General features: G+C 43.8%; 1 protein-coding gene across 1 annotated transcript in view; it reads left to right on the forward strand.

The window, feature by feature from the left end:
• The first annotated feature begins 17,646 nt into the window (after positions 1 to 17,646).
• The window catches only part of LOC115560432 (VPS10 domain-containing receptor SorCS1), a 40,351-nt gene continuing 36,640 nt past the window's right edge, over positions 17,647 to 21,357 (forward strand). The window contains exon 1 of the mRNA XM_030379853.1: positions 17,647 to 18,364. Coding sequence (XP_030235713.1) covers positions 17,741 to 18,364 — 624 coding nt within the window. The 5' untranslated portion in view covers positions 17,647 to 17,740. The remainder of the gene's footprint in view (positions 18,365 to 21,357) is intronic.

Here is a 21,357-nt window from a genome sequence, read left to right on the forward strand (position 1 = left end):
GTAGTGTAGCAACGGGGTACTGTGTATCTGTGTGTGTGTATGTGTGGGGAAGGGGTCACAGGCATAACAGGTTCGGCTAACCTCAATTTATCGCTATCTGTGTTGTGTCACTCTTCATCAGAATGGCACTTAATCAGAGGATCAGAAACACACACACACACACACACTGAGAATGCTGAGAATCACCCACACATGTGGGCATACACACATGCACGTTAGCACACATTCATTTACACAAGCACGCGGACACACACACACACACACACACACACACACACACACACACACACACACACACACATGCAAGGACACACACACACGCACGCACGCACGCTCGCACGCACGCACGCACGCACGCACGCACACACACACACACACACACACACACACAAACAGAGTCCCTTCATCTAATCGTGGATAACACACATACAAAGAAACGTGTAGATAGAGAGAGAGGCCTACTGAAAGCTTGTCCACTTAGACTGCGTTTTGGTTTGGCCTCTCCATCGCAGGTTTAAAGACAGAACAATCCAGCCGCCATGTCCCTGCATGAGTGTGGTTAGATAGAGAGCAGAGTGTGAGGATTAAAAAGCTGTCTCCGGAGCCCGAAGACCACCGATGAATAGAAATAAATTACCAAGCTTCAGCAAATTCTCTCTATCTGTATATCTTCAGATGCAGAAATAATTATCATAACATACAGATATTTGTAGATAGAAAACCTGAATATGTGTACGTCAATTTTTTTTGTACGTCTAACACTTGATCTTGTACAGGCTGGTCATGGTGGGTGGAATAATTGCATGCCTTTTTCTGAAAAAAATAAATGGAACATAAATAAATTATAATCTAAGTCTGACACACTTTTTGGCACAAATCCACTGAATAGCCAGTTTGGTAATTACTTTGTCTTAGAAAGGATGAAGCGGTTGAAGTGTGAAGCCAGGGGATGTAGAGGTAGGAGGGGAGGTGTGTTCATAATTGAAAAGCTAGTCGGTGCCTGAACCGAGCTTGTAGCTACGTGGCTAGGTTTGGATAAGGCCTGAAATATGAACAATGTAATAATTAATGTGAGGACATTGCTAACATATGAACAATGTTTTTAATTAACAACTATAATTAATGTGAGGACATTGCTAACATATTTTAATTAACAACGGTACATTTCTGGGAGGGGGTTATGATCTGGCAACAAAAGCAGCAAAAATTACCTTTTATTATTTCATTTTGTTTCATTTGAAAGTTTGTAGGTACATTATTATTGTCATTGTGATATTCTTTGCAGTAGCGTTAGTAGCATGAGTACTATATATATTATTATAATCATAGGAAAAGTACTGTAATGAAGTTATAAAAGTAATGGTTGTAGTAAGGGGTGGTTTTGGAAGTCATACAGGGAATATATGTGCATATGTTTTCATTGTAAAGTCTAGCACTGACCACCTGAACGTCAATCGTTTCAAATGTAGATCTCATCATCATCCTCATCTTCAAACCGCTTATCCGGGGTCGGGTCGGGGGACAGCAGCTCTAGCAGTAAATGTAGAACGCTTGTCTAGCATCTCTAAATTTAGACAATATAACTAAATGAATAGAAACAAATGAATGGAGCCATGCCGATCTCTCCATACATTCAGCTGGAAGGGCTCCTTCCTCTAACTCACGGAAACGGCTGTGAGGTCAGGCGGAGAAATGCATGAATACCAGCCAGTCTAACCCCTTCAGTTAATCTAAAGTACATTCTCAACCAATAGATAATGAAGCTACGTGGGCAATCCACTATATATGGTCTTTGTCCATTGCATTGTACATTCCCAAGAAATGAAAGATTCCTTTTTGCTTCCTGTATTTTCCGATTTTCTATGCAGCATTCACAGAAACAGACAAAGAAATGTAAACTACATCAGCCAATAGAAACGCAGGCCTCTCCTGCCCATTATACACGGCCTTGGGTCAGGTGCTACATGTCCCTATCCTGTGATTATGAACACATTTTTCAATGAAATGAGTAACACATTTGCCCTCTTCCTTTCTTCTTCCATATTAACCCTCTGACCCAGGAATTGAACCATCACTCTCTGAAGACCATCTTCAATCAACCCTAATGAGTGTGTGTGAGAGAGGGAGCGAGAGAGAGAAAGAGAGCGAGACAGGTGAGAGACCTCTCCCTGTGGTGCGAGATATTTATATATGTATATATATATATATATATATATATATATATATATATATATATATATATATATAGAGAGAGAGAGAGAGAGAGAGAGAGAGATAATATATATACTCTATATATGTCTCTCTCTCTATATGTATATACATATATATATATATTTATATATACATGTCTCTCTCTCTCTCTCTCTCTCTCTCTCTCTTATAGAGAGAGAGAAAATAGATTTGAGGGACACAGAGAGAGAGATAGGGGTATCCATGTCAGCCCACTGATATGGTAAAAACAAAGAATAAATCATAATAATCTTCCCTTAACTCAATAGTAATGTTGTGATTCCTGCTGGCCATGTGTGTCTACTCGGTTGATCAGACAATGTTCAAACATTTGCACGTAGCGCACAGTGTTCAAACACTGTCATGTACTGCACACTGGTTGAAACATTCAATCTACACTTACAACCGAGAGAGACCGAGAGAGAGAGACAGAGAGAGAAAGAGAGAGAGAGAGAGAGAGAGAGAGAGAGAGAGAGAGTGAGAGAGTGAGAGAGAGAGAGAGAGAGAGAGAGAGAGAGAGAGAGAGAGAGAGAGAGAGAGTCTGTGTTCCATATCTCAGTATGTTTTTGTGTTATCTAGAGACCATTGAGTCAGGCCAGTTGCAGACAGAACATGTCTATTCTATATACCAGAAGACTGACTCAATATAAACTGACAAACACACAGAACCCTGGACTTGTGAATACAATGTCTCCAATGAGCACTTAAAAGCATCACCTGCGGTTATGGATTCCTATTGCTCTGAATACATGATCAAAGCTAATTAATAACTTCTGGTTGAAGGAAAACTACTGATGCAGTGAGCAGCCACAGAGCTTGGAAAAATGATCATAAACAATTCAAGTCAATCCTGACAGAATCGCAAAGCACAAGTGCATTGCTACTTGTCAATCATGCAATGTGTTTAAAAGAACAACATATTCTGTTGTCCTTTATCCTTAATATTATATATGTTTTTTTGTTTTATTCCTGTCAGAAACCAGCGTTGCTTGTGAGCAGCACCGTATCGCTGGATCTTATTCACCATTCACAGGTTTCCGATTGGAAAATGTTGACAACCAATCCAGAGAGCATTTTCTGTTTGTTGCTTAAGCACACCCGTGTGTGTGTGTGTGTGTGTGTGTGTGTGTGTGTGTGTGTGTGTGTGTGTGTGTGTGTGTGTGTGTGTGTGTGTGTGTGTGTGTGTGTGTGTGTGTGTGTGTGTGTGTGTGTGTGGGGGGGGGTTATATTTTATTCATTAAGTTGGAAAACTGTGCCACAGAGAAGCCAAGGCAACCACCGTCAAACATCTCAAAAATGTGGATGGTGCTAATAAAACATTTAAAAACCTTTCTCTTGGAACGGAGAGGGTTCGGAAATCGCGTTATTTCATTCCTTGGTTCTACAATGGCAGTTTAGGAAGGCTCTCTTAGAAAAAGGAATAAAGTATGTGTTCAGCGTGAGGATAAACGCACCTGGTCCATCTCCATCTATAAAACATAGTCAAGGGACTTGGCATGCCTCCAAAAACATCAGCTGACTTTATACGGCTATCCATATTAGATATAGGAACTGAGAGAGAGACTGAGATCGAATCTATTTTGGAAATTTTCTTGCAAATATTTTGACAAATTGACACATTATCAACAAGGCATGCATGCTTAACCGCAGGACTATTCTGCAGAACTCGTATCTTCAAGACTGACATTGAGGTAATTATAACCTACTTATGTCTCCAAGAGTTTCCAAGAATCCTCGCCACTCACTCTCTCTCTCTCCCTCCCTCCTTCCCTCCCTCCCTCCCTCTGTGAATTACAAATCAAGTGAAAAGGAGCCATCAGATTGAGCCTTAATAGCTGAAGCTGGCATTTCTGGTGTAAAGTAAGACGAGATAAGCGTAGAACCGTACGAGGTAGGGAAACATCAGGTTTTGGTGTCCATCACGTCTCTCTCTCCCACAGATCGTCAGATTTAAATGTCAGGAAGGAAGTTGATCATTAGTGTGAGTTTTGCTTTCCCCCCTCACCCCCCCTCCCCAACTAAAAGTTGCACCTTTGATGCCAGCAACATTTCTAATGCTGTCACATCAAAAATTTTCTCAGAAGTTCTCCTGGAAACTTCTAAGTGCAACCCACGTGTGCTTGCTTGTGTCTGCTCCTCCTCTTCCTCCTTTCTCCCCCTCCTCTTCCTCCTCCTCCTCCTCCTCCTCCTCCTCCTCCTCCTCCTCCTCCTCCTCCTCCTCACGAAGGCTGTGCTCTACTTGTTGTAGATGTTTTCACAGAGAAATATATTCAGCGTATCTGTACGGTGAGGTTGCGCGTTGTTCGCACCTCGACAGTGGAGTTACAGCTCCATAAATAGGATTTTCACGGCTCGAGACCTGACTTGACGTCAGCGTATGACTCTCTCCGACTTACTTACAGTACTAATTTGAACCAGCAACTGTTTTTTTTCCTTTGTTCCCCCAAGCCCCTTTATGTCGGCCCTCTCTGACAAGTGTCTGTTCAGCATCGGCAACTCGGAATAGAACGCCACAGAAGTCGTCTCGGAGGTATTTGGTCTCTGCCTCTTTACACAGAGATGCAAATCTTCAGGGAGTGTGTATCTCGATGACAGAGGGGGAGGGGGGGAAGAACATCTCCATACATCTACTGTCTCTCTATCTGTCTCTCTCCTCTTTTGATTCGCTGGGAAAAAGCATGCAGCTAACGCCCAATTAGCACATTTGATGGAGAGGTGTGGAAACAACTAGGGGTGTTATATCACAGTTGTTTAAGCTCTGTTCAAAATTCTTACAATCACCGACAAACCCTGTGGATCCAGAGTCGATTCGGATGTGTGCACGACAGATCTACATAGAGCAGGGTTAAAAGACAACTGCGACCACAATGCGAACAAAACAGTCCCATCCCATCACGTGTTGCATTCAAAAGGCAACTTGACCTAGACCAAATTCAGGCGAGTGTGTATCATTACAAATTCTTTTTTTATATAATAGAAGCTTGCTGCTGCAATCAGCAATAATTATTTTGTTCAAAATTGCTCATGTCGTTTACTGCAGTCTATTCGTGTTTAAGATAAGAGACACGTTATCCATTATTACCTGTACCTACTTGGATTTCCTTTCATGGCACTCCAGTTCTGATTGCTTGCTTTGATTACATTCACCTGTTAGTTGCTCTGGATAAACGTGTGCTAATTGAAAGCTTGATTGTAGGTCATTGCAAGCCTGTGTGTGTGTGTGTTTTCAAGATATTTTTCCATTCAAAGTCATAAATAACTGCACAGCTAGCAGTGAAATGCTACTCCTTCGACTGCGCGTACATATTAAATGTAAAGTATAGGATTGATCAAATAGTAGTTTATAGTTAAAAAAAAATTATTTAAAATAAATTAAATCACTGTAGATGAGACTTATTTATATATATACAAACATACGCATATTGGTTCAGACGATGCTTGGAGGAAGCAGTATTAAATGTACAGTGCCATATGTAGCAGCATATGGTTAAAGTGACGGTGTGCCGTATATATTCCACTGAGAGTTATTGATAGAGTCTGTGAGAGTCTATTGCGGGCATGTCAGTAGGTTCGGCGGGGGTTGGGGATCACATAGACCTTTTGACATGCTTCTTCTTCTTCAGGAACCATATGGCTCTGAGGTAGAAGCTCTGCATGAGTCTCTCTGTCTTTGCCCTACCCGTATGCCATCTCTTCCCGGCCTCAGCCAGCAGAGGAGGCCGTTGTTTGGGTGGCTGGAGTCCTGTATAATTTTACTGACCCTGGTCAGGCGCCGCCAAGCATTAATGTCCTGTGGACTGGGGAGAAGCCGGCGGTGATCTTTCAACTGCATGTCCGATTGAAATGTCAGGTCCTCTCTTATTCAAGATGTGACTTGAAATTGCTTAACCTCTCCACAGGTGGCCCATTAGTCATAAGGGCTCAAATCCCTCCCAAGTTCATCAGAAGACTGACATATGTGTAGAGAGAGAGAGAGAGAGGGAGGGGGGAGAGAGGGAGGGAGAGAGAGAGGGAGAGAGGGAGAGAGAGAGAGAGAGAGAGAGAGAGAGAGAGAGAGAGAGAGAGAGAGAGAGAGAGAGAGAGAGAGAGAGAGAGAGAGAATTCCGATGTCATTCAATAAGCAAGTGGGTTTGGAGGCATTTTGCTCCACAGGGTGCCAACAGGTCAGAGTCGTTGTTTGCTTCAGGGGGAAATTGTTGTCCTAACACCAGTGTGTGTGTGTGTGTGTGTGTGTGTGTGTGTGTGTGTGTGTGTGTGTGTGTGTGTGTGTGTGTGTGTGTGTGTGTGTGTGTGTGTGTGTGTGCAACAGAGTCAAAATTGTAGTCATAGTTGTTTTTGTAATTTTCTATATAAAAGATACCATAAATATTTGTATTCCTAGAACATTATGTATCTTTGACATACGTTAAAGTAAACTGCGGGTGTTTTGTCCTCGACGTGTTGCCATACTGTCTCAGAACGGTGTTGCTTTGAAGCAAAAAGGTGAGTGTCTACTGTAGAACGTTTTCTGTACATTTTATTATTCTTTTGAAAGTAATGCAGTTTAACTTAAACTCTACTGTGAAATAAAAAGCTGTCCACTGAAGAAACTAATTGGCATCGCATCTCGTAAATTTATGCTAATTAGGTTTTCAGTTCGCCAGGAACTTTCTCCACTGCGTGTAAGCTGTTCAGGTGGTGTTCAGTCATGTATTTTATTCTGTTTTATCAACGCAGATCCTGTGAGCTCTGCACACTACCAAAGTTGATCCAAAGGCGGACAGGTTTTTTCCTTCTACTGCAGGTATGTGTGTTGGAATAAGTTATACAATATTTTATATTAATATTGTTGAATGGGAAGGGTTTGTATTAAAATAAGCTGTGCGTTTTATAACATTAACAATGTTTTTTTTTATATACATTCTGTGTTCAGAACATCTCTGTGTATAATGGTATGTTTGCTTGGGTCTACTGTTGGCCATATTTTTTAATTACAAAATGTATTGCTACTATAAGCAACTCTTTGTATTTTTACATGGGACTCATATATTGTTCTCATCGCATGCATGTACTGCACATTACACTGTACAAAGTTGAAATAGAAACAAAAAGTAGTCTTTCTCTTCAGGTTTCCTCCTGGGACCTGCTGTGTGCATACTTTCAAAACAGACGGCCAAAAGTGGCAGTTCTTTTCAATTATTGATTTTTGATGATGCCCTTTAATTCAGAACACCAGGGCACTCCCCATTAGGTAAAAAGCTGCTCCTCCAAAGCCCATTGATTCATGTGGGCCTTTCAGAACGCCAAGTCTTTTGTGGTGCAAGTGTACATAAATCTCAGACTCTAATACAGGAAGTCGATATGGCGGACGTACATGTATTGTTCCTGGTTCCCCCACATGAGCCCCCTCCCCCACACGCCGCCACTCTGCGGTCTGGAGGGACGGCAACAGGGCCAGAGTATGGCGTTTCTGTCGATATGAAACTCCCATGTTCCTGAAGCTGGTTTTGCGATTCCCTCGACATTGCTAATACTTTGGTCTCACTTTGTCTGAAGAAAGATAAAAACAATTCATGTGTGTATCGGGGTCCCTTGGGTCCGAGGATGTATGCTGTCTGAGATATTTCATCCAAATACAAAACAGATGTGTGTGTGTGTGTGCGTGTGCGTGTGTGTGTGTGTGTGTGTGTGTGTGTGTGTGTGTGTGTGTGTGTGTGTGTGTGTGTGTGTGCTTAACCATTGGAAACCAAAGCACAACACTGCTGAGGTTATATTTTGTAACGGAACGATGTAGCACTGCAGGGAATTTCCAATTAAAATAGAAAACTGAGGATGGTACTGAATTTAGGTACTGTATGTAGGGGCTGTCCAAAAAGTTATTTGTGCAAAAGTAAACAACACATTCTTTGGTGAAAAAGTGAGAGCGTTGTGGTTTGGGTGTTCCACTCCCTGCCAAAAGCTTGCTGGTTTGAACCCCACTTTCCGCAGCCTAACCTGTATGCATCCATGAGGAAGAGGCCCTAACAGCTACCTGCTCATCTTTAATGACGCGCGTCGGAATTCTCTGTATTCTCTGGAAAGTCAGTGTTTCCGAACTGAGCACGTTCCAGGGCAGTCTTTGATTTAGCTTTGTTCAACTTACAAAGCAAAGAATACCACGTCAACTGATAATGTGTTGAATTTATTAAATATTAAACATGTTGCTTGTTGATGCCGATTGTTGAAATATAGACCAGAAACCAAAGTAAGCCACAGCTTCTTCCATTCCAAACCACCTATACCAATCACAATACGAATCATGATGAAATTAGAATGGTTCAAAAGTATTCCAAGTGGTTGGTATTCTTGTCGATTAAGGGCTGTGGGGGTGCCGGAAACTTAAAAGGATAGGATGGGACACGCTGTGCTAAATGAAAGAAAATACCTAGTAAAACTTAATAAAGAGACAATGAGTAACAGTTGTGCGATCCGTTCTGTGGAAGGTCATCCTCGATACAGCCCACAGCTACAACCCTCCTGTCGCTACTGTAGATGCTTTCCCAAACGAGTGTGTTAAATGGGCTGTAAATCACGCAGTATAAATGGGAGTGTGGGTGTGTGAGTGTGTGTGTGTGTGTATGCTGAGACATGCATGTGTGCATGCATGTGTTGTTTATGTGAGTCTGTGTGAAGGTGGGTGATCAGGCATTAGATGATTAGAGGATCTGCATATGCATAAACTGCATTTTTGGATTTAATGTGTGCGTGTGTGTGTTTGTCACTAAATCTGCATTGCTGATATTAAATGCATATGCAAATATGTATGCAGATTAGGGGTTGGGTGAAAAACATAGATTCAGGTAAGATCCTGATACTTTTATGATTTTAAATCCATTCACAACTTTCCACAAATCCGTTATTTTATGTTTGCCTTTATGTGTTAACATTATTGAAATGAGGTTCTATATTTTTTCAAATATAAAAATAACATTATCTTATACACACTGTACTGTGCTTCGTGCCCTGATTTGCCACACAGCTTTTCGTAGCAGACTGGAGTAGACCCTGAAATAAGCACCCCTTATGCACTGAATCAAGAATCCTTTAGAATCAAGAAAAGATTTTGATTGTAATGAATAGCCTGTGTAAGTGGGTTCAGTTGTGTGTGTTTTGTGTATATGTATCTTTGTACCCGTGTTCTGGTCTGGGTGTGCATGTGTCTGTGTGTGTACCCCTGTTCAGTTAGATGTGTGTGTCTGTGTCCATTTTCATTCATGCATGTGTGACTATATGTGCGACATGTGTGTGCATGTTTTCATCAGCTCACCCTTAGGGATCTGCCAGTCCAGATGTGTATGTGTGTGTCTGTCTGTGTGTGCGTGCGTGCGTAGTTATGTGTATGTATGAATGTATGTATGGTTACGTGTGTGTATATTTGGTTATGTGTGTTTGTGAGTGTGTGTGTGTGTGTGTGTGTGTGTGTGTGTGTGTGTGTGTGTGTGTGTGTGTGTGTGTGTGTGTGTGTGTGTGTGTGTGTGTGTGTGTGTGTGTGTGTGTGTGTGTGTAATGAGGATGCTTGGCTTGGCTGACTCATCAGGATTCGGGACAATTCACACAGGGGGACGTTCCAACTAATGAGTTTCCTGCAACCTTCCGCTGGTTAACGTCAAGATTTAAACCCCCCACACCCCACCCACCCGTCCCGTCATACTCTAAGTTTAATTAAACGTTGCAAGGGTGAAAATAAATGAAGGCCTATAGCATGTAGTACCTGCTGACACGCACCAGTGTTTCTTTGTGTTGCTGGTAGTAGAGCTAGAGGCGGTTGGAGCAGAGATGAGTAGCTTGCTTTGAGGACCAAGTTTTAATGATGTAGTGACGACGTCCCCTAGCAAGGTGTCATGTCTTTGAAGAAGTCCACTTTCATACGTCAATGGATTCCGGACGGGAACATTTTTATGAGATTCGTTGACCGTCCACTTCCATTGAATGCATGCTGAATGTTTTATGTTCAGTGGAGAGAAAAATGAACCGTGTATTTTTAATGTTTAATGATTCTTGTTTCTTCTAAGAGCCGTGCTCCCGAGTGGTCTGTTAAAAGCTACTTCAATGAATGTCTTAACAAAGGTTAACAGGATCTAGTCATTATCACATGATGCATTCACCTGAGGGAGATGTCTATCGGGCTCTCCTACCGAGCGATGGCTCAATGTTATCTATTGAGATGGAAGCTTTTGTGTTTAACAACGCTTATGCTGTCAAATCAGTTTCATCTGTGCATTGGCAGCAACTGCGGCGTCAGTGCACACTGTGCACAGAAAGATCCTAAAAATAGCACCGTATTTTGTGTCATGCAACTACACAAAGAACAATGCGGTATATTATTTTTACTTGACTCAGAAGTGATCAAAAGGAATAATAATTTCCAGGAGTGGTCAGGGAAAATCTCATCTAAAGCCTAAAATCCTGTTCTGGCATTGAGTTTAATGAGAGAGATAATAAATGCCAATCCTTTTGCACTTTCAAAGCCTGTGAAGTAAACGAAGGAGTTTCCTGCATAAGTTTGGAATGCAAATCCGTTCGTGCGCTTCCATTCGTAGCCTGCTAGCAAAATCATCAAATATTCATGTAATTTTTTAAAGCACGGAGCGCGTGTTCTATGTTGACGTGAAGAGATATCCTGAGCTTCTGATACGAGACGGTACAAAGATACTCACAGGACCGACAGGGCTCCCCTATGCTGCAACATATGCCTGTCAAATAAATTATAAAGGAACACATGCACGTGCGTCTGTATGTGGGCGCTCCAGGGTCCAGACTTTCTGACTCGGTGGACCAAGTCATAAGCCTGAACTTCATACTACCCCTGCCACTTATGCAGTGTTGGCATGAAGTACGCACGCACGCACGCACGCACGCCAGACGCACGCCCGCACGCACACACACACACACACACACCTAGGCCTATAGTCAGGGACTCAGTGTTTTGGTGGCTCTAACTTTAATATTCTTGTTATCATGGCCAGTTATGGACTTTCTAGCTGTTGATTGTTAAAATTCTTTACAACAATGCTTTTGTTGTGTACAGAGTGGGCCTTCCCTTTATTTTACACTGACTCACCTCCACCACCCATCTCCACAACTGAAATGCTTATTTTTTGGCTTCTGTCTTTTAAAAAGCCCCCTATGTGTGTCTGTGTCGGCCATTACTTTCTACTCAGACTGACCAGGCTGAAGACACATTTACCTTTACATTCACAATTAGGGCTTTTAGCAGACGCTTTTATCCAAAGCGACTTACAATAAGTACATTTCTCATAAGAATCACTGTCTGCTGTTCTGCTGTTCTGATAACTCTGACACCTGTCTGCGCATCCACATCGGGGCGAGTACCTACAGCCACGCGTAGCGCTAATAAACAACGGGGCAATTCCTTCAGCTGAGAGTAGTGCTAATAAACACCGGGGCGAGTTCCTACAGCTGAGAGTAGTGCTAATAAACACCGGGGCGAGTTCCTACAGCTGAGAGTAGTGCTAATAAACACCGGGGCGAGTTCCTACAGCCGAGCGTAGCGCTAATAAACACCTGGGGCACGCAAATCGGATTGGTGCTGCTGGTGAAAAGTCTTCTTGACGATTGGTTTAGTTGACTCAAATCAAACTTCTTATTCTTCTCTGGGTTTTTGGCAGGCTATTTTTTCGGGTTTACTTGTTAAACAGGTCAGAGAGCCAATCAAGCATAGGTAATTGGGTGGCACCTGGGGTGGCAAATACGATTTGTTGGGGCGGCGCGTGTCCCCCCAGGCTGCTCCCTGAACACGCCCCTGTCGTGCCCCCGCTCATGTCAGATGTGAAAAACACTAACCTTTCCATCTTTGAGATTTGTGTTTTCTGGAGGTTGCTAAATATACGACATGCCCCCTAGTAGTATCGTTCAAGTATTGCTTTTTTGATCTGCTAGGTTGTGATATAAGCTTTGATTAATAATTGATATCTTGCCGGATGTCTCTCGCTCTCACTCTTGCCCTCTCTGTCTCTCGCTCTCTCTCCTTCTCTAACCCAGCTTGCTAAAAGGCATTCCTGAAAATGAAAAGGGTTTTCCTCTGTAGGGTGATGGAGTTCGATTTTACTTTGTGAATAACTCATAAGGATGTGTGTGGGTGTTTCCCCTTCATAACCACCCCCCCCAACGAATGCACAGTTTATTAATTTGCCTTCGTTTGGCCTTTCCTATAGCCAAGAAAGACTTGTGTTGACCTCATTAGAGAAAAGAGCATTGCTTTGTGTACAACACTAGTTGTGCGTGTTACCTGAACGTTTATCTAAAAGCGTGTGCACTTTCTGAATAGCAACGCACAGTGACCTTTTTCTTTCTTTCTTTTGTGAAGCTTCATGAATAACCATCTGAGAATGCATAAACTCCACCGACACCTCTTCTTCATGAAGATGCAGCCGCACATGAGATGTGAAAGGTCATCGTGTTTTCTATGCCAAATATTGACCCGAGAGCTCCGTCCTGTATACCGACGGTTTCATATTCATCGAATGTATAGCCCCGGCCTGCATGTAAAGTTTGTTTCAAACTTAAAAACCCTGATGCATAAATGATGCATTTGCTATCATTTTTCTGCCAGGATTTTCCATCCCACCCTGGTTCAGAACATATCGGATTCTAAAATAAATTAAAATACAATCGCACTGATAACCTTGGATCAACGGTACAGCTTGTGTGTGTGTGTGTGTGTGTGTGTGTGTGTGTGTGTGTGTGTGTGTGTGTGTGTGTGTGTGTGTGTGTGTGTGTGTGTGTGTGTGTGTGTGTGTGTGTGTGTGTGTGTGTGCGTGCGTGCGTGCGGTGGATCATTTTGACACACCCGCCATTTTGACACACTCGACATGCTGTATTGACGGGCTGTAATGCCTTGATTTGTCAGTATCGGAGCGATGTATTGATGAACAATACAAGTATCAATTGGATTATTATTTTGTTTTGAATAATCGTCATCGTGATCCCCCTCAACTTCTTTAGGATTATTAGCATCCTCAAGATAAACATTAATCCTGTGAGGGATATGCAGGCATTGGAGCAGCAAATAACACAAGTCTAGGCATTATGACACATAGTTAAACAAGATGTACCGGCCTCGTAATGTAATAAAATAACTACTTATTTACGAATATGAGTGAGCTCTCGGGGGTTGCATTGATGCAAACAAATAGTGTCTTATGTAGCCTGCATAATCCCCACAACGGAAGCGTGATACTTCTCTATCCCTACCCTCACACTCATGACCCCCCGTACCATGTTAGCTAGCTCGTTAGCTAGCGGAAGGCAGGTCGGAATAAATCTGCCGAAACAGTAAAGCCCCTCTCACACTGCAGCGGGAACAATTTGGAGTTTAATTGGATGTGGAGGCCCATTATCCTGGTGGCAGACGTGCCCACAATGCAGCCATCAGTAGGGGAGGGGTCCGCTGGGTCGACCGGGGGTGTTCTCCACTCTGGCACGCAGTCATGATGTCGGTTGCAAATCTTTAATGAAATGTGATTGGTTTAATTAAGCTGTTGAGGCAGCACCATGGACAGCTACCGCCTGCTTTCCTTCCCCCCAAACAGTTTCCCTGTTTGTCACGGTCAACGTCTTACTCACTGTTGACTTCACTTTGTAATGTTTATAAAGCTAATCATGTTTTGTTTCCAAGTTTTTGTATTATGCAAAATGATACAGTGACAAAGTACAATTGCCTGAGGTGGTACGAGGGGAGAAAGTTGTTGGCCATATAGTTGGCAAAATATTCCCTCATTATATTTTGGTCATATACCTTTTTCGTCAGCCTTTAAAAAGGATACATTAATCACGTAGCCTACTGTTCCCTTGTCTGTCATGGCGATCAATACCCGTCAGCATGTTCCCTGAGTGCCGCTTGATAAAAGTCAAATGTGCTCAGGCCCAACTGTAAATCTCAAAGACATGGATCAGGGCACTTTAGAAGCTGTCTCCAGACTCCTGACAACGTTGGATTAACCTTCAAGTACTAGTTGTAAACGTCCAATGAGCCTATTATAACACCAGGCTACTGTACATTCAACATGCAACTTTATTGGGGAGGGAATGTGGGGAAAGTATATAGACAAGTGGCACACCTGATTGACAGGATTCCTCCCATTGTGTGGGCTGTCTCCAGACCCTCTTCAGCATTGCATATATATTGGCTCTTCCGGGGATGCCGTGCGGTGGGTGAAATTGTCTATTACCGGCTCACGAGCCCCATGGCTCCGGTGGCGGCAGGTTTGTTGTTTTGAGTCTTCATTCCCTACACATGATCTCTCTTCATTACCGTCGATCTTCCCTGTGCAGACAGCTTCTGCGGGAAGTTCACCGGGATGGGTTTTAGGGATATGGTCACCTCCTGTGCACTGCATGTGCCTTCTTGACTTCTTAGAGAGAGAGAGGGGGAGAAAGAGAGAGAGAGCAAAGTGAATTCAGAATTCAGATACATGTCATTCCTGAGCCAGTAGGGCTTCGGGGGGCATCTTGCTCCGCAGGGTGCCAACAGGTCAGGATGCAGACATTGGCGATTGAAACAAGGGCACCTCGGCTTGGGATTCGCCCACTCTACCCGGTACTGCACTATATCCCGTCCTGTCGCTCTCCATGGGGAGTATGACTTCTACCGCTCGAAGAATGGCGTGGGAGTTGATGGCTCCCCGTCGTTGGCTGTGTCGTGGCAGTTTGTCAACCCTATAGTCCTAATGGGGTCCGTGTTGTCTGGCTGCCAGAGCACGGGTCCGCTGGACCCTTCGACAGCTGCCGTTGCAGTCCAAACCTCTCCCTCCGTCCGGCATCGACCGGGCAACCGCAGCCACTTGAAGGCTCCATGGAATTTAAGCTTTTGTAATTAGAACAATCATGGAAATTATTACATTTGAAAAAAAAAGAAAAAAAGGATGGAAAAAATTAATCTGTAACTATTGTTCTTATCACCTCGCTGTTTCCACGCCCGTACATTTCTGTTAATAATGTATGACGCGGCTGCTTGTGTGCAAGTCAAGCCACCACATTTGCATTTACACCTCCCTATAAATAGCACAGAGCCGCGCTTTATTAATTCATTATGCAGAACTCATAACAAACCGCAACGATTTTCTGAAAAAGACGTCAAGGAGTAAAATATTCATCCAGACCTAGACAAAGGCATTTTGCAGAAATCAAATGGAAATCGATACTTCAACGGGGCTCCTCTCTGCTCTGCACTTTACTGCGTCTTTTCATACGTCCATAATTGAGGGGTTTGCGCTTTGCTGAATCAATTACTGCATTGGATTTCTCCGGTGCCGCTATTCAATCTCAATACCCATCAAAGCACCCTCTCCGGGTCAGGAGGAGCTGACCATTTTCACGTCCGTACCGCAGTCATTTGCAGATGGAGGGTGGCGGAGGAGGGCGGTGTCTGGTTCTGTATTGATTTTCATGTGTTGCTGTTTATGATGATTAACCCCCCAATCACAGATGTCTTGTTAAGACGATGACGACGACAGTGGGGCTTACAGTACGTGTCACGTACTGTAATACGCCTTGTCGGTCGAGCTCTGTTACTTCAACCCCATTTTTTATCTTCTTTCATTTGATCAGAGTGTGCCACGTTGCTCTACTGCTCGTGGGTAACAAAGGATGTGGAAATTGAACTTGAAACGTGAAGTGGATGGGCACCGTTGACATTGAGTAGGTAGGCCTACTACAGTACCCCCCCTCCCCCCCAACACCCTTCTTTATTCCTCCCCGCCATAGTCTAACAAATGGCTGGTCCGTATTGAATTAATAGAAAGAGCCAATACAGATTGAGTCCTTGTTCACCTCCTTATGTGTGCTTTATTTCCTGAGCCCGAGAGCAGTGGTGAGTGGGACCCTAGCGGTTTCTCATGCAGGCCGGCGTACAGCTGAAGCAGCAGTCTTTGCTGGTAAAAGTCAATGCATCCTCCTGGCTGCTTGTTATGAACAGATATGTGACATCTATGTGTGAAGTCTTGCTCTGGAATCAGCCCTGCTCCGCTGTGACATTTCAGCCGTATATTTATTAATGCCGGTTTGCTGTGCAATTATTTCTTCCCTTTCAATGCACTCTTCAAACGGTTTATGAATTCCACTCTTGTAATCTCCATTTTCGCATTTATTTGATGCCTGGAATGACTGTTTGAATTTCGGCTGCTTTGTGTGCATGATTTGCCACATGCATTCTAGTCAAACGCCTACAACTCAGACTTGGAAATCCAATTCCTTCAGGCAACCGAAACCACAGAACATAACTTAAAACCGAAGATAATTAAATATTTATTCAATCCATTTGAATTGGTCCTGCGGTACTCCTGCACTTTCTTTCACAGCGAGGACCCGGCTATCTACTTTGTTCCAATCCGGAGCTGATCCGCTTTAGCCGCTGTCCGCCTCTCGATCAGCCATCAATCTGCATTACGGAGTGGTTTCCCTCCGTCTGGCGGGGGCCAAACTCAAACGGATTGTGACAGGCCCGTCCGTGCAGGCCGCGCGCTAATGGCTTCCAATGAGTGCAGTTGACCCGTGCGCGGGAGAGGGCGCACGTCTTCGTTGAGAGCGATGGGGAGGCGGCGAGGGGTGGTGTGTGTGTGTGTGTGTGTGTGTGTGTGTGTGTGTGTGTGTGTGTGTGTGTGTGTGTGTGTGTGTGTGTGTGTGTGTGTGTGTGTGTGTGTGTGTGTGTGTGTGTGTGTGTGTGTGTGTGTGTGTGTGTGTGTGTGTGTGTGTGTGTATATGTGGGGGGGGGGGGCAGTTCGATACACGGAGTCGCTGCCTCGGCATCTGTCACTAGTCAACAACATCCTCCTCCTCATGCTATTGACTAAACGCTGCTCAGAAATAGAAAGTAATCATAGGGGCAGGGCAGGCTGGAGTTGTTCTAACGGTGGAACATTAAGTTTGTTGGATCGCCGCCCAATGGATAGTCAATAGCTTTCAATTGGCCGTTGGCTGCGTGAGGTGTAATTGTGTTATATACGGCGATGTTAGGATCCACTAATGGCTGCTCTCTTTTTTCTCTTCTTGGTATTCGTCTTCAAATAAAAAACTGTAAACCAGCCAACGAGTCGAGTAGACAAACAGTTATAGGCCTATGAACGCCGAACGAAGTGAAAATTAAACATGCAAAACGGGCGATGCCGACGCGTTACCATATTCTTTGGAGTATTCCAGCGCGTCGGGCCAACTTTCCTTCTACTCAGCGGACAATAATTGTCTACAAACAAAATCAACCTTTCAACCCCAACAGTTGAAAAACACTGAATTCCGCGCTAAACGTTGCGATCAAGATGCGGGGAAATAATGACTTTCTCCCGTCATGCAGAAGCAGCAGCCCCCCCAGCCCCTCCTCTGACGCGTCGGTTGCATCAGTGTGAGGAGCGCTAACCGCGCACCGCCCCGGCGCGCCACAGTGCGGACTCCACTCGGTCGAGGCGATGACACAGAACGGCGGCTCCACAGCGAAATGTTCATGTTCTCAACGCGATTGACCCACGGCACTTGACGTAGAATGGAGAAAAACTTAGTTTCCTGTCCGTATTGGCCCGTTGCGAAGTGCGTTTTTCTATTGGCGTTAACTTCCCTCGTGTGCGTAACGACAGCGGAGGCGAGATGCTCCCCGCCGTGCCAACAGCAGCCGGACCTCCGGTCGATGGATGGGGATCGGTACAGCGGTGAGTTTGTCGGATTAAACGAAGGCGTATCTGACGAAGGGGCTCCGGAGAGCGGTGAACGAGTCGACGGAGGTGGATCGGTGGGATTAAAAGAAAGTTCGTGGAGAGAGCATCAGCAACAGTTAAGGCAAAAAGCAATTTTTCCCGGAAAGGAAGCATTCAATGGCCAAGAGAAAGTTTATCACTCGGGGGAGTCAACCCATCGCAGAGTCCCACATGGCGTCGAACACACGAACCGGGCGCAGGGGGAACACAACGCCGTGTCCGAAGATGACCACACTGTGATTACGCGTCGAAGAAAGCGCAGTGAAACTTGGTCCGAATTGCAATGGAATAGTAAGGAAGACACGTCTTCGCTTTCGGGCCAGACTGAGTTTAAGCTGACGAGCACATCATTCGCCCTGACAGGGGACTCGGCCCATAACCAAGCCATGGTGCACTGGTCTGGACAGAACAGCAGCGTGAGTATGATGGGTCGTTCATTCCAATTTTTGCGCACCGTTAAACCTCCTGCTCGGCCAACTGTCCTCACTCATCGTTACTGCCGGTGGAGATGTGAGAGTCGGGATCTTTCTGAGTGAATGAACGCGTCAATTAGCCTAATCTGAGTTCAACGTGGGTCTAGTTTGACCTGTGTTTGCGTCATCCTCAGTGCTCATGCGTTTCACTTCTCTCTTGGGCACATTGCGCAGTAAAGCAGGGAGGCAGGACATTTACCAACCCCCGAAAACATGTTTCTGAATAAAGATTGAGTCAGTTTTTCACTTGATTTTATTGAACATAATAAGTCTTATATACAGTAATTAATCTTATATTGAAAATATAGATTCATTTTTTTGTTATTCCTCCAAAAGCTAGCTTGGCATTAACATTACATATTGTTATTAACATGTTATAACATGTTATTTATGTGATTCCTTTGCCCAGTGTGTGTGTGTGTGTGTGTGTGTGTGTGTGTGTGTGTGTGTGTGTGTGTGTGTGTGTGTGTGTGTGTGTGTGTGTGTGTGTGTGTGTGTGTGTGTGTGTGTGTGTGTGTGTGTTTGCAGCATCTGTGCTTGTGCCCGCCTGTGCTTCTTTGAAATTGTGTGTGTGTGTGTGTGTGTGTGTTTGCAAGCATCTGTGCTTTTGCCCGCATGTGCATGTGTGTATGCATGTCTTTTTAGAATTGTGTGTGTGTGTGTGTGTGTGTGTGTGTGTGTGTGTGTGCGTGTGTGCGCCTGCGTGCATGCCAGTGTTCAATGATATATTGCTGTCCTTATTTGCTGTTGTGATTCTTTGAATAATGTTGTATTTATAGTTGCACTCCGTGAAACTGCAAATCTTTCAAATGGAAATTATGTTCAAATAAATCTGTTTGGCGACTTAAGGGAGTTGGTTCCACGTTGGTAACTTCGAATTTGTCTAGAAAATATTCCATCCGATGACTGGGCTGACGGACTGTGCCAGTCCCCTGCCTGATTGCTATTTATGTATTTGGCTATGTGCTGCGCCCCAGGTCTTAATATGCATATTAATAGGCCAGTGTTGTACAAACCTAAAATAATAGTGATGAATGTCATTTGACAACTCACTGCAGACGGCAGGCATATCTGCCCCGGGATAGGTGGAATCAAATGTTGAATGTCATTCTACGTCGAGGGAAGCAGGCGTTAAACTAGTTATGGCTTTATGAAATATCGATTGAACCTTGAAATGCTTGGTCTGCAGCTTGTTCCAGGACTAACTGGCCATCAATGAACTATTGTAGTCAAGTCATTGTTTATTTGTTTCACCCTTAATTACAGTTCCAGCCTCAAAGGGCTTTACAGGCCCACTTATAAGACCCCCCCACCCCCTAACCCTAAGCTGTCTGAGGGGTTTAAAGGAAAAGTCTCCCATAACCCAGAGGGAAGGAACCTTGAGAAGGAACACAGAAGAGGGATCCCTGCTTCCAGGGATGCTTAGCATATGAAATGTGAAACAAGTAAACACGGGTTGGGTTATTAGGAAATAGTGGATTAGAAAACCCATCATGACTGCTGGTCTGTTGATCGGACATGATTTTCATTCATGTACTCCAATATGGTCACTCTGCATTGTTCTCTTCTGCTCTATTTTGGATCCTATTGGATGCACCTTGCTCTTTTCACCTGTGGTTATTACCTTACATGGATAAACCATGCCTGGCTATGCACTCACTCCTCCATTCTTCTTGATTGAACCTTTGTATCTTTTGCTTAACACTTCAAACATGTACTCCATGCTTGTTCAGACAAGAGGGCCGGCTGCCTTCAGTTTACATCCAGATCCAAGACATGTTGAACCTCCCACAAACAGACAAGCCAACTTCTGTTTTAACTCCCAGTTTAGGCTCCTGCTCCCGCTCTCACCTTAGCCCACGCTTTAACACCTTAAATCACACAAGTGATAGCCAGAGGGCTTTTTAAACCGTCTTAACAACTTTCGTTCTCAGAGACATATACCAAATCCTCTTCTGGTGTGAGAAAAAAAACTGCAATACTACACACACACACACACACACGCACACACGCACACGCACGCACGCGCGCGCGCGCTGTTATACACATTGTTATCACCTCTATCTTACCACAATCTAACAACCTCTTTGCTGTTTCCCTATTAAATTATTATATCTTCCAGACAAGTCTGCAATTGGCTGTTTCTAAATATAGACAACATTTTCGCCTTTCTGTTGAATTTTTGTTGGTCACCTGCATTCTCAATCCCCATGGGTGTGTCAGTGCCAGCAAGAGTTTAGAAATATATTTTTCCAAAGTCAAATTTGCTCATTTTTTTCAGTTTCGCAATGCATGTCACGGTCAGGGAATAAATAAGACAATAGCAAGTAGCTCACTAACTGGTAACACTTAAATAAGGTTGCATTAAACAACCATGAATGAATGTTAGTTAATGCAGTAATATGCACAATTATAAAGCATTAGCTTAGGGGTTAGGTTATGGGTTGGGCTTACATAAATAATGCATAAATGAATACTATAGTTAACACAAACAGCATTTGCTTAGTTAACAAGACTCCCTTAGTTAACATGAATCCCCCTAACACATTTTGACGAGACCATTAGTTTACTGTTAATCAGCAGATAGTTATCTTATTACTGCATTAACAACTAATATTAATTAATGTACCCTTGTTGTATTACCTACTAACTAATACTATATGCTACTCGAATCTATTCACCAATACGCAATCTATTTACCAATCCACGAGGCATCTCTTCTTTGATCTACATATAAACACAAGCGCTTTGATCTTTGTTGGAAACCCCAACATGTTGGACAGGCGCTATGAGGCAGGAGAAGTATCCTAAGAACACTGCCTGCTTGATGTTTCATTCAGTGTTCCTCACAGACCCTCCACCGCTAGTACTATTTCATTATTTAATCATTTAGCGGACGCTCTCCCCCGAAGCTGCTAATGGTGACTTCAGCTGCT

The sequence above is a fragment of the Gadus morhua genome, chromosome 15, assembly GCF_902167405.1.
Source record: "Gadus morhua chromosome 15, gadMor3.0, whole genome shotgun sequence".
Taxonomy (NCBI): Eukaryota; Metazoa; Chordata; class Actinopteri; order Gadiformes; family Gadidae; genus Gadus; species Gadus morhua.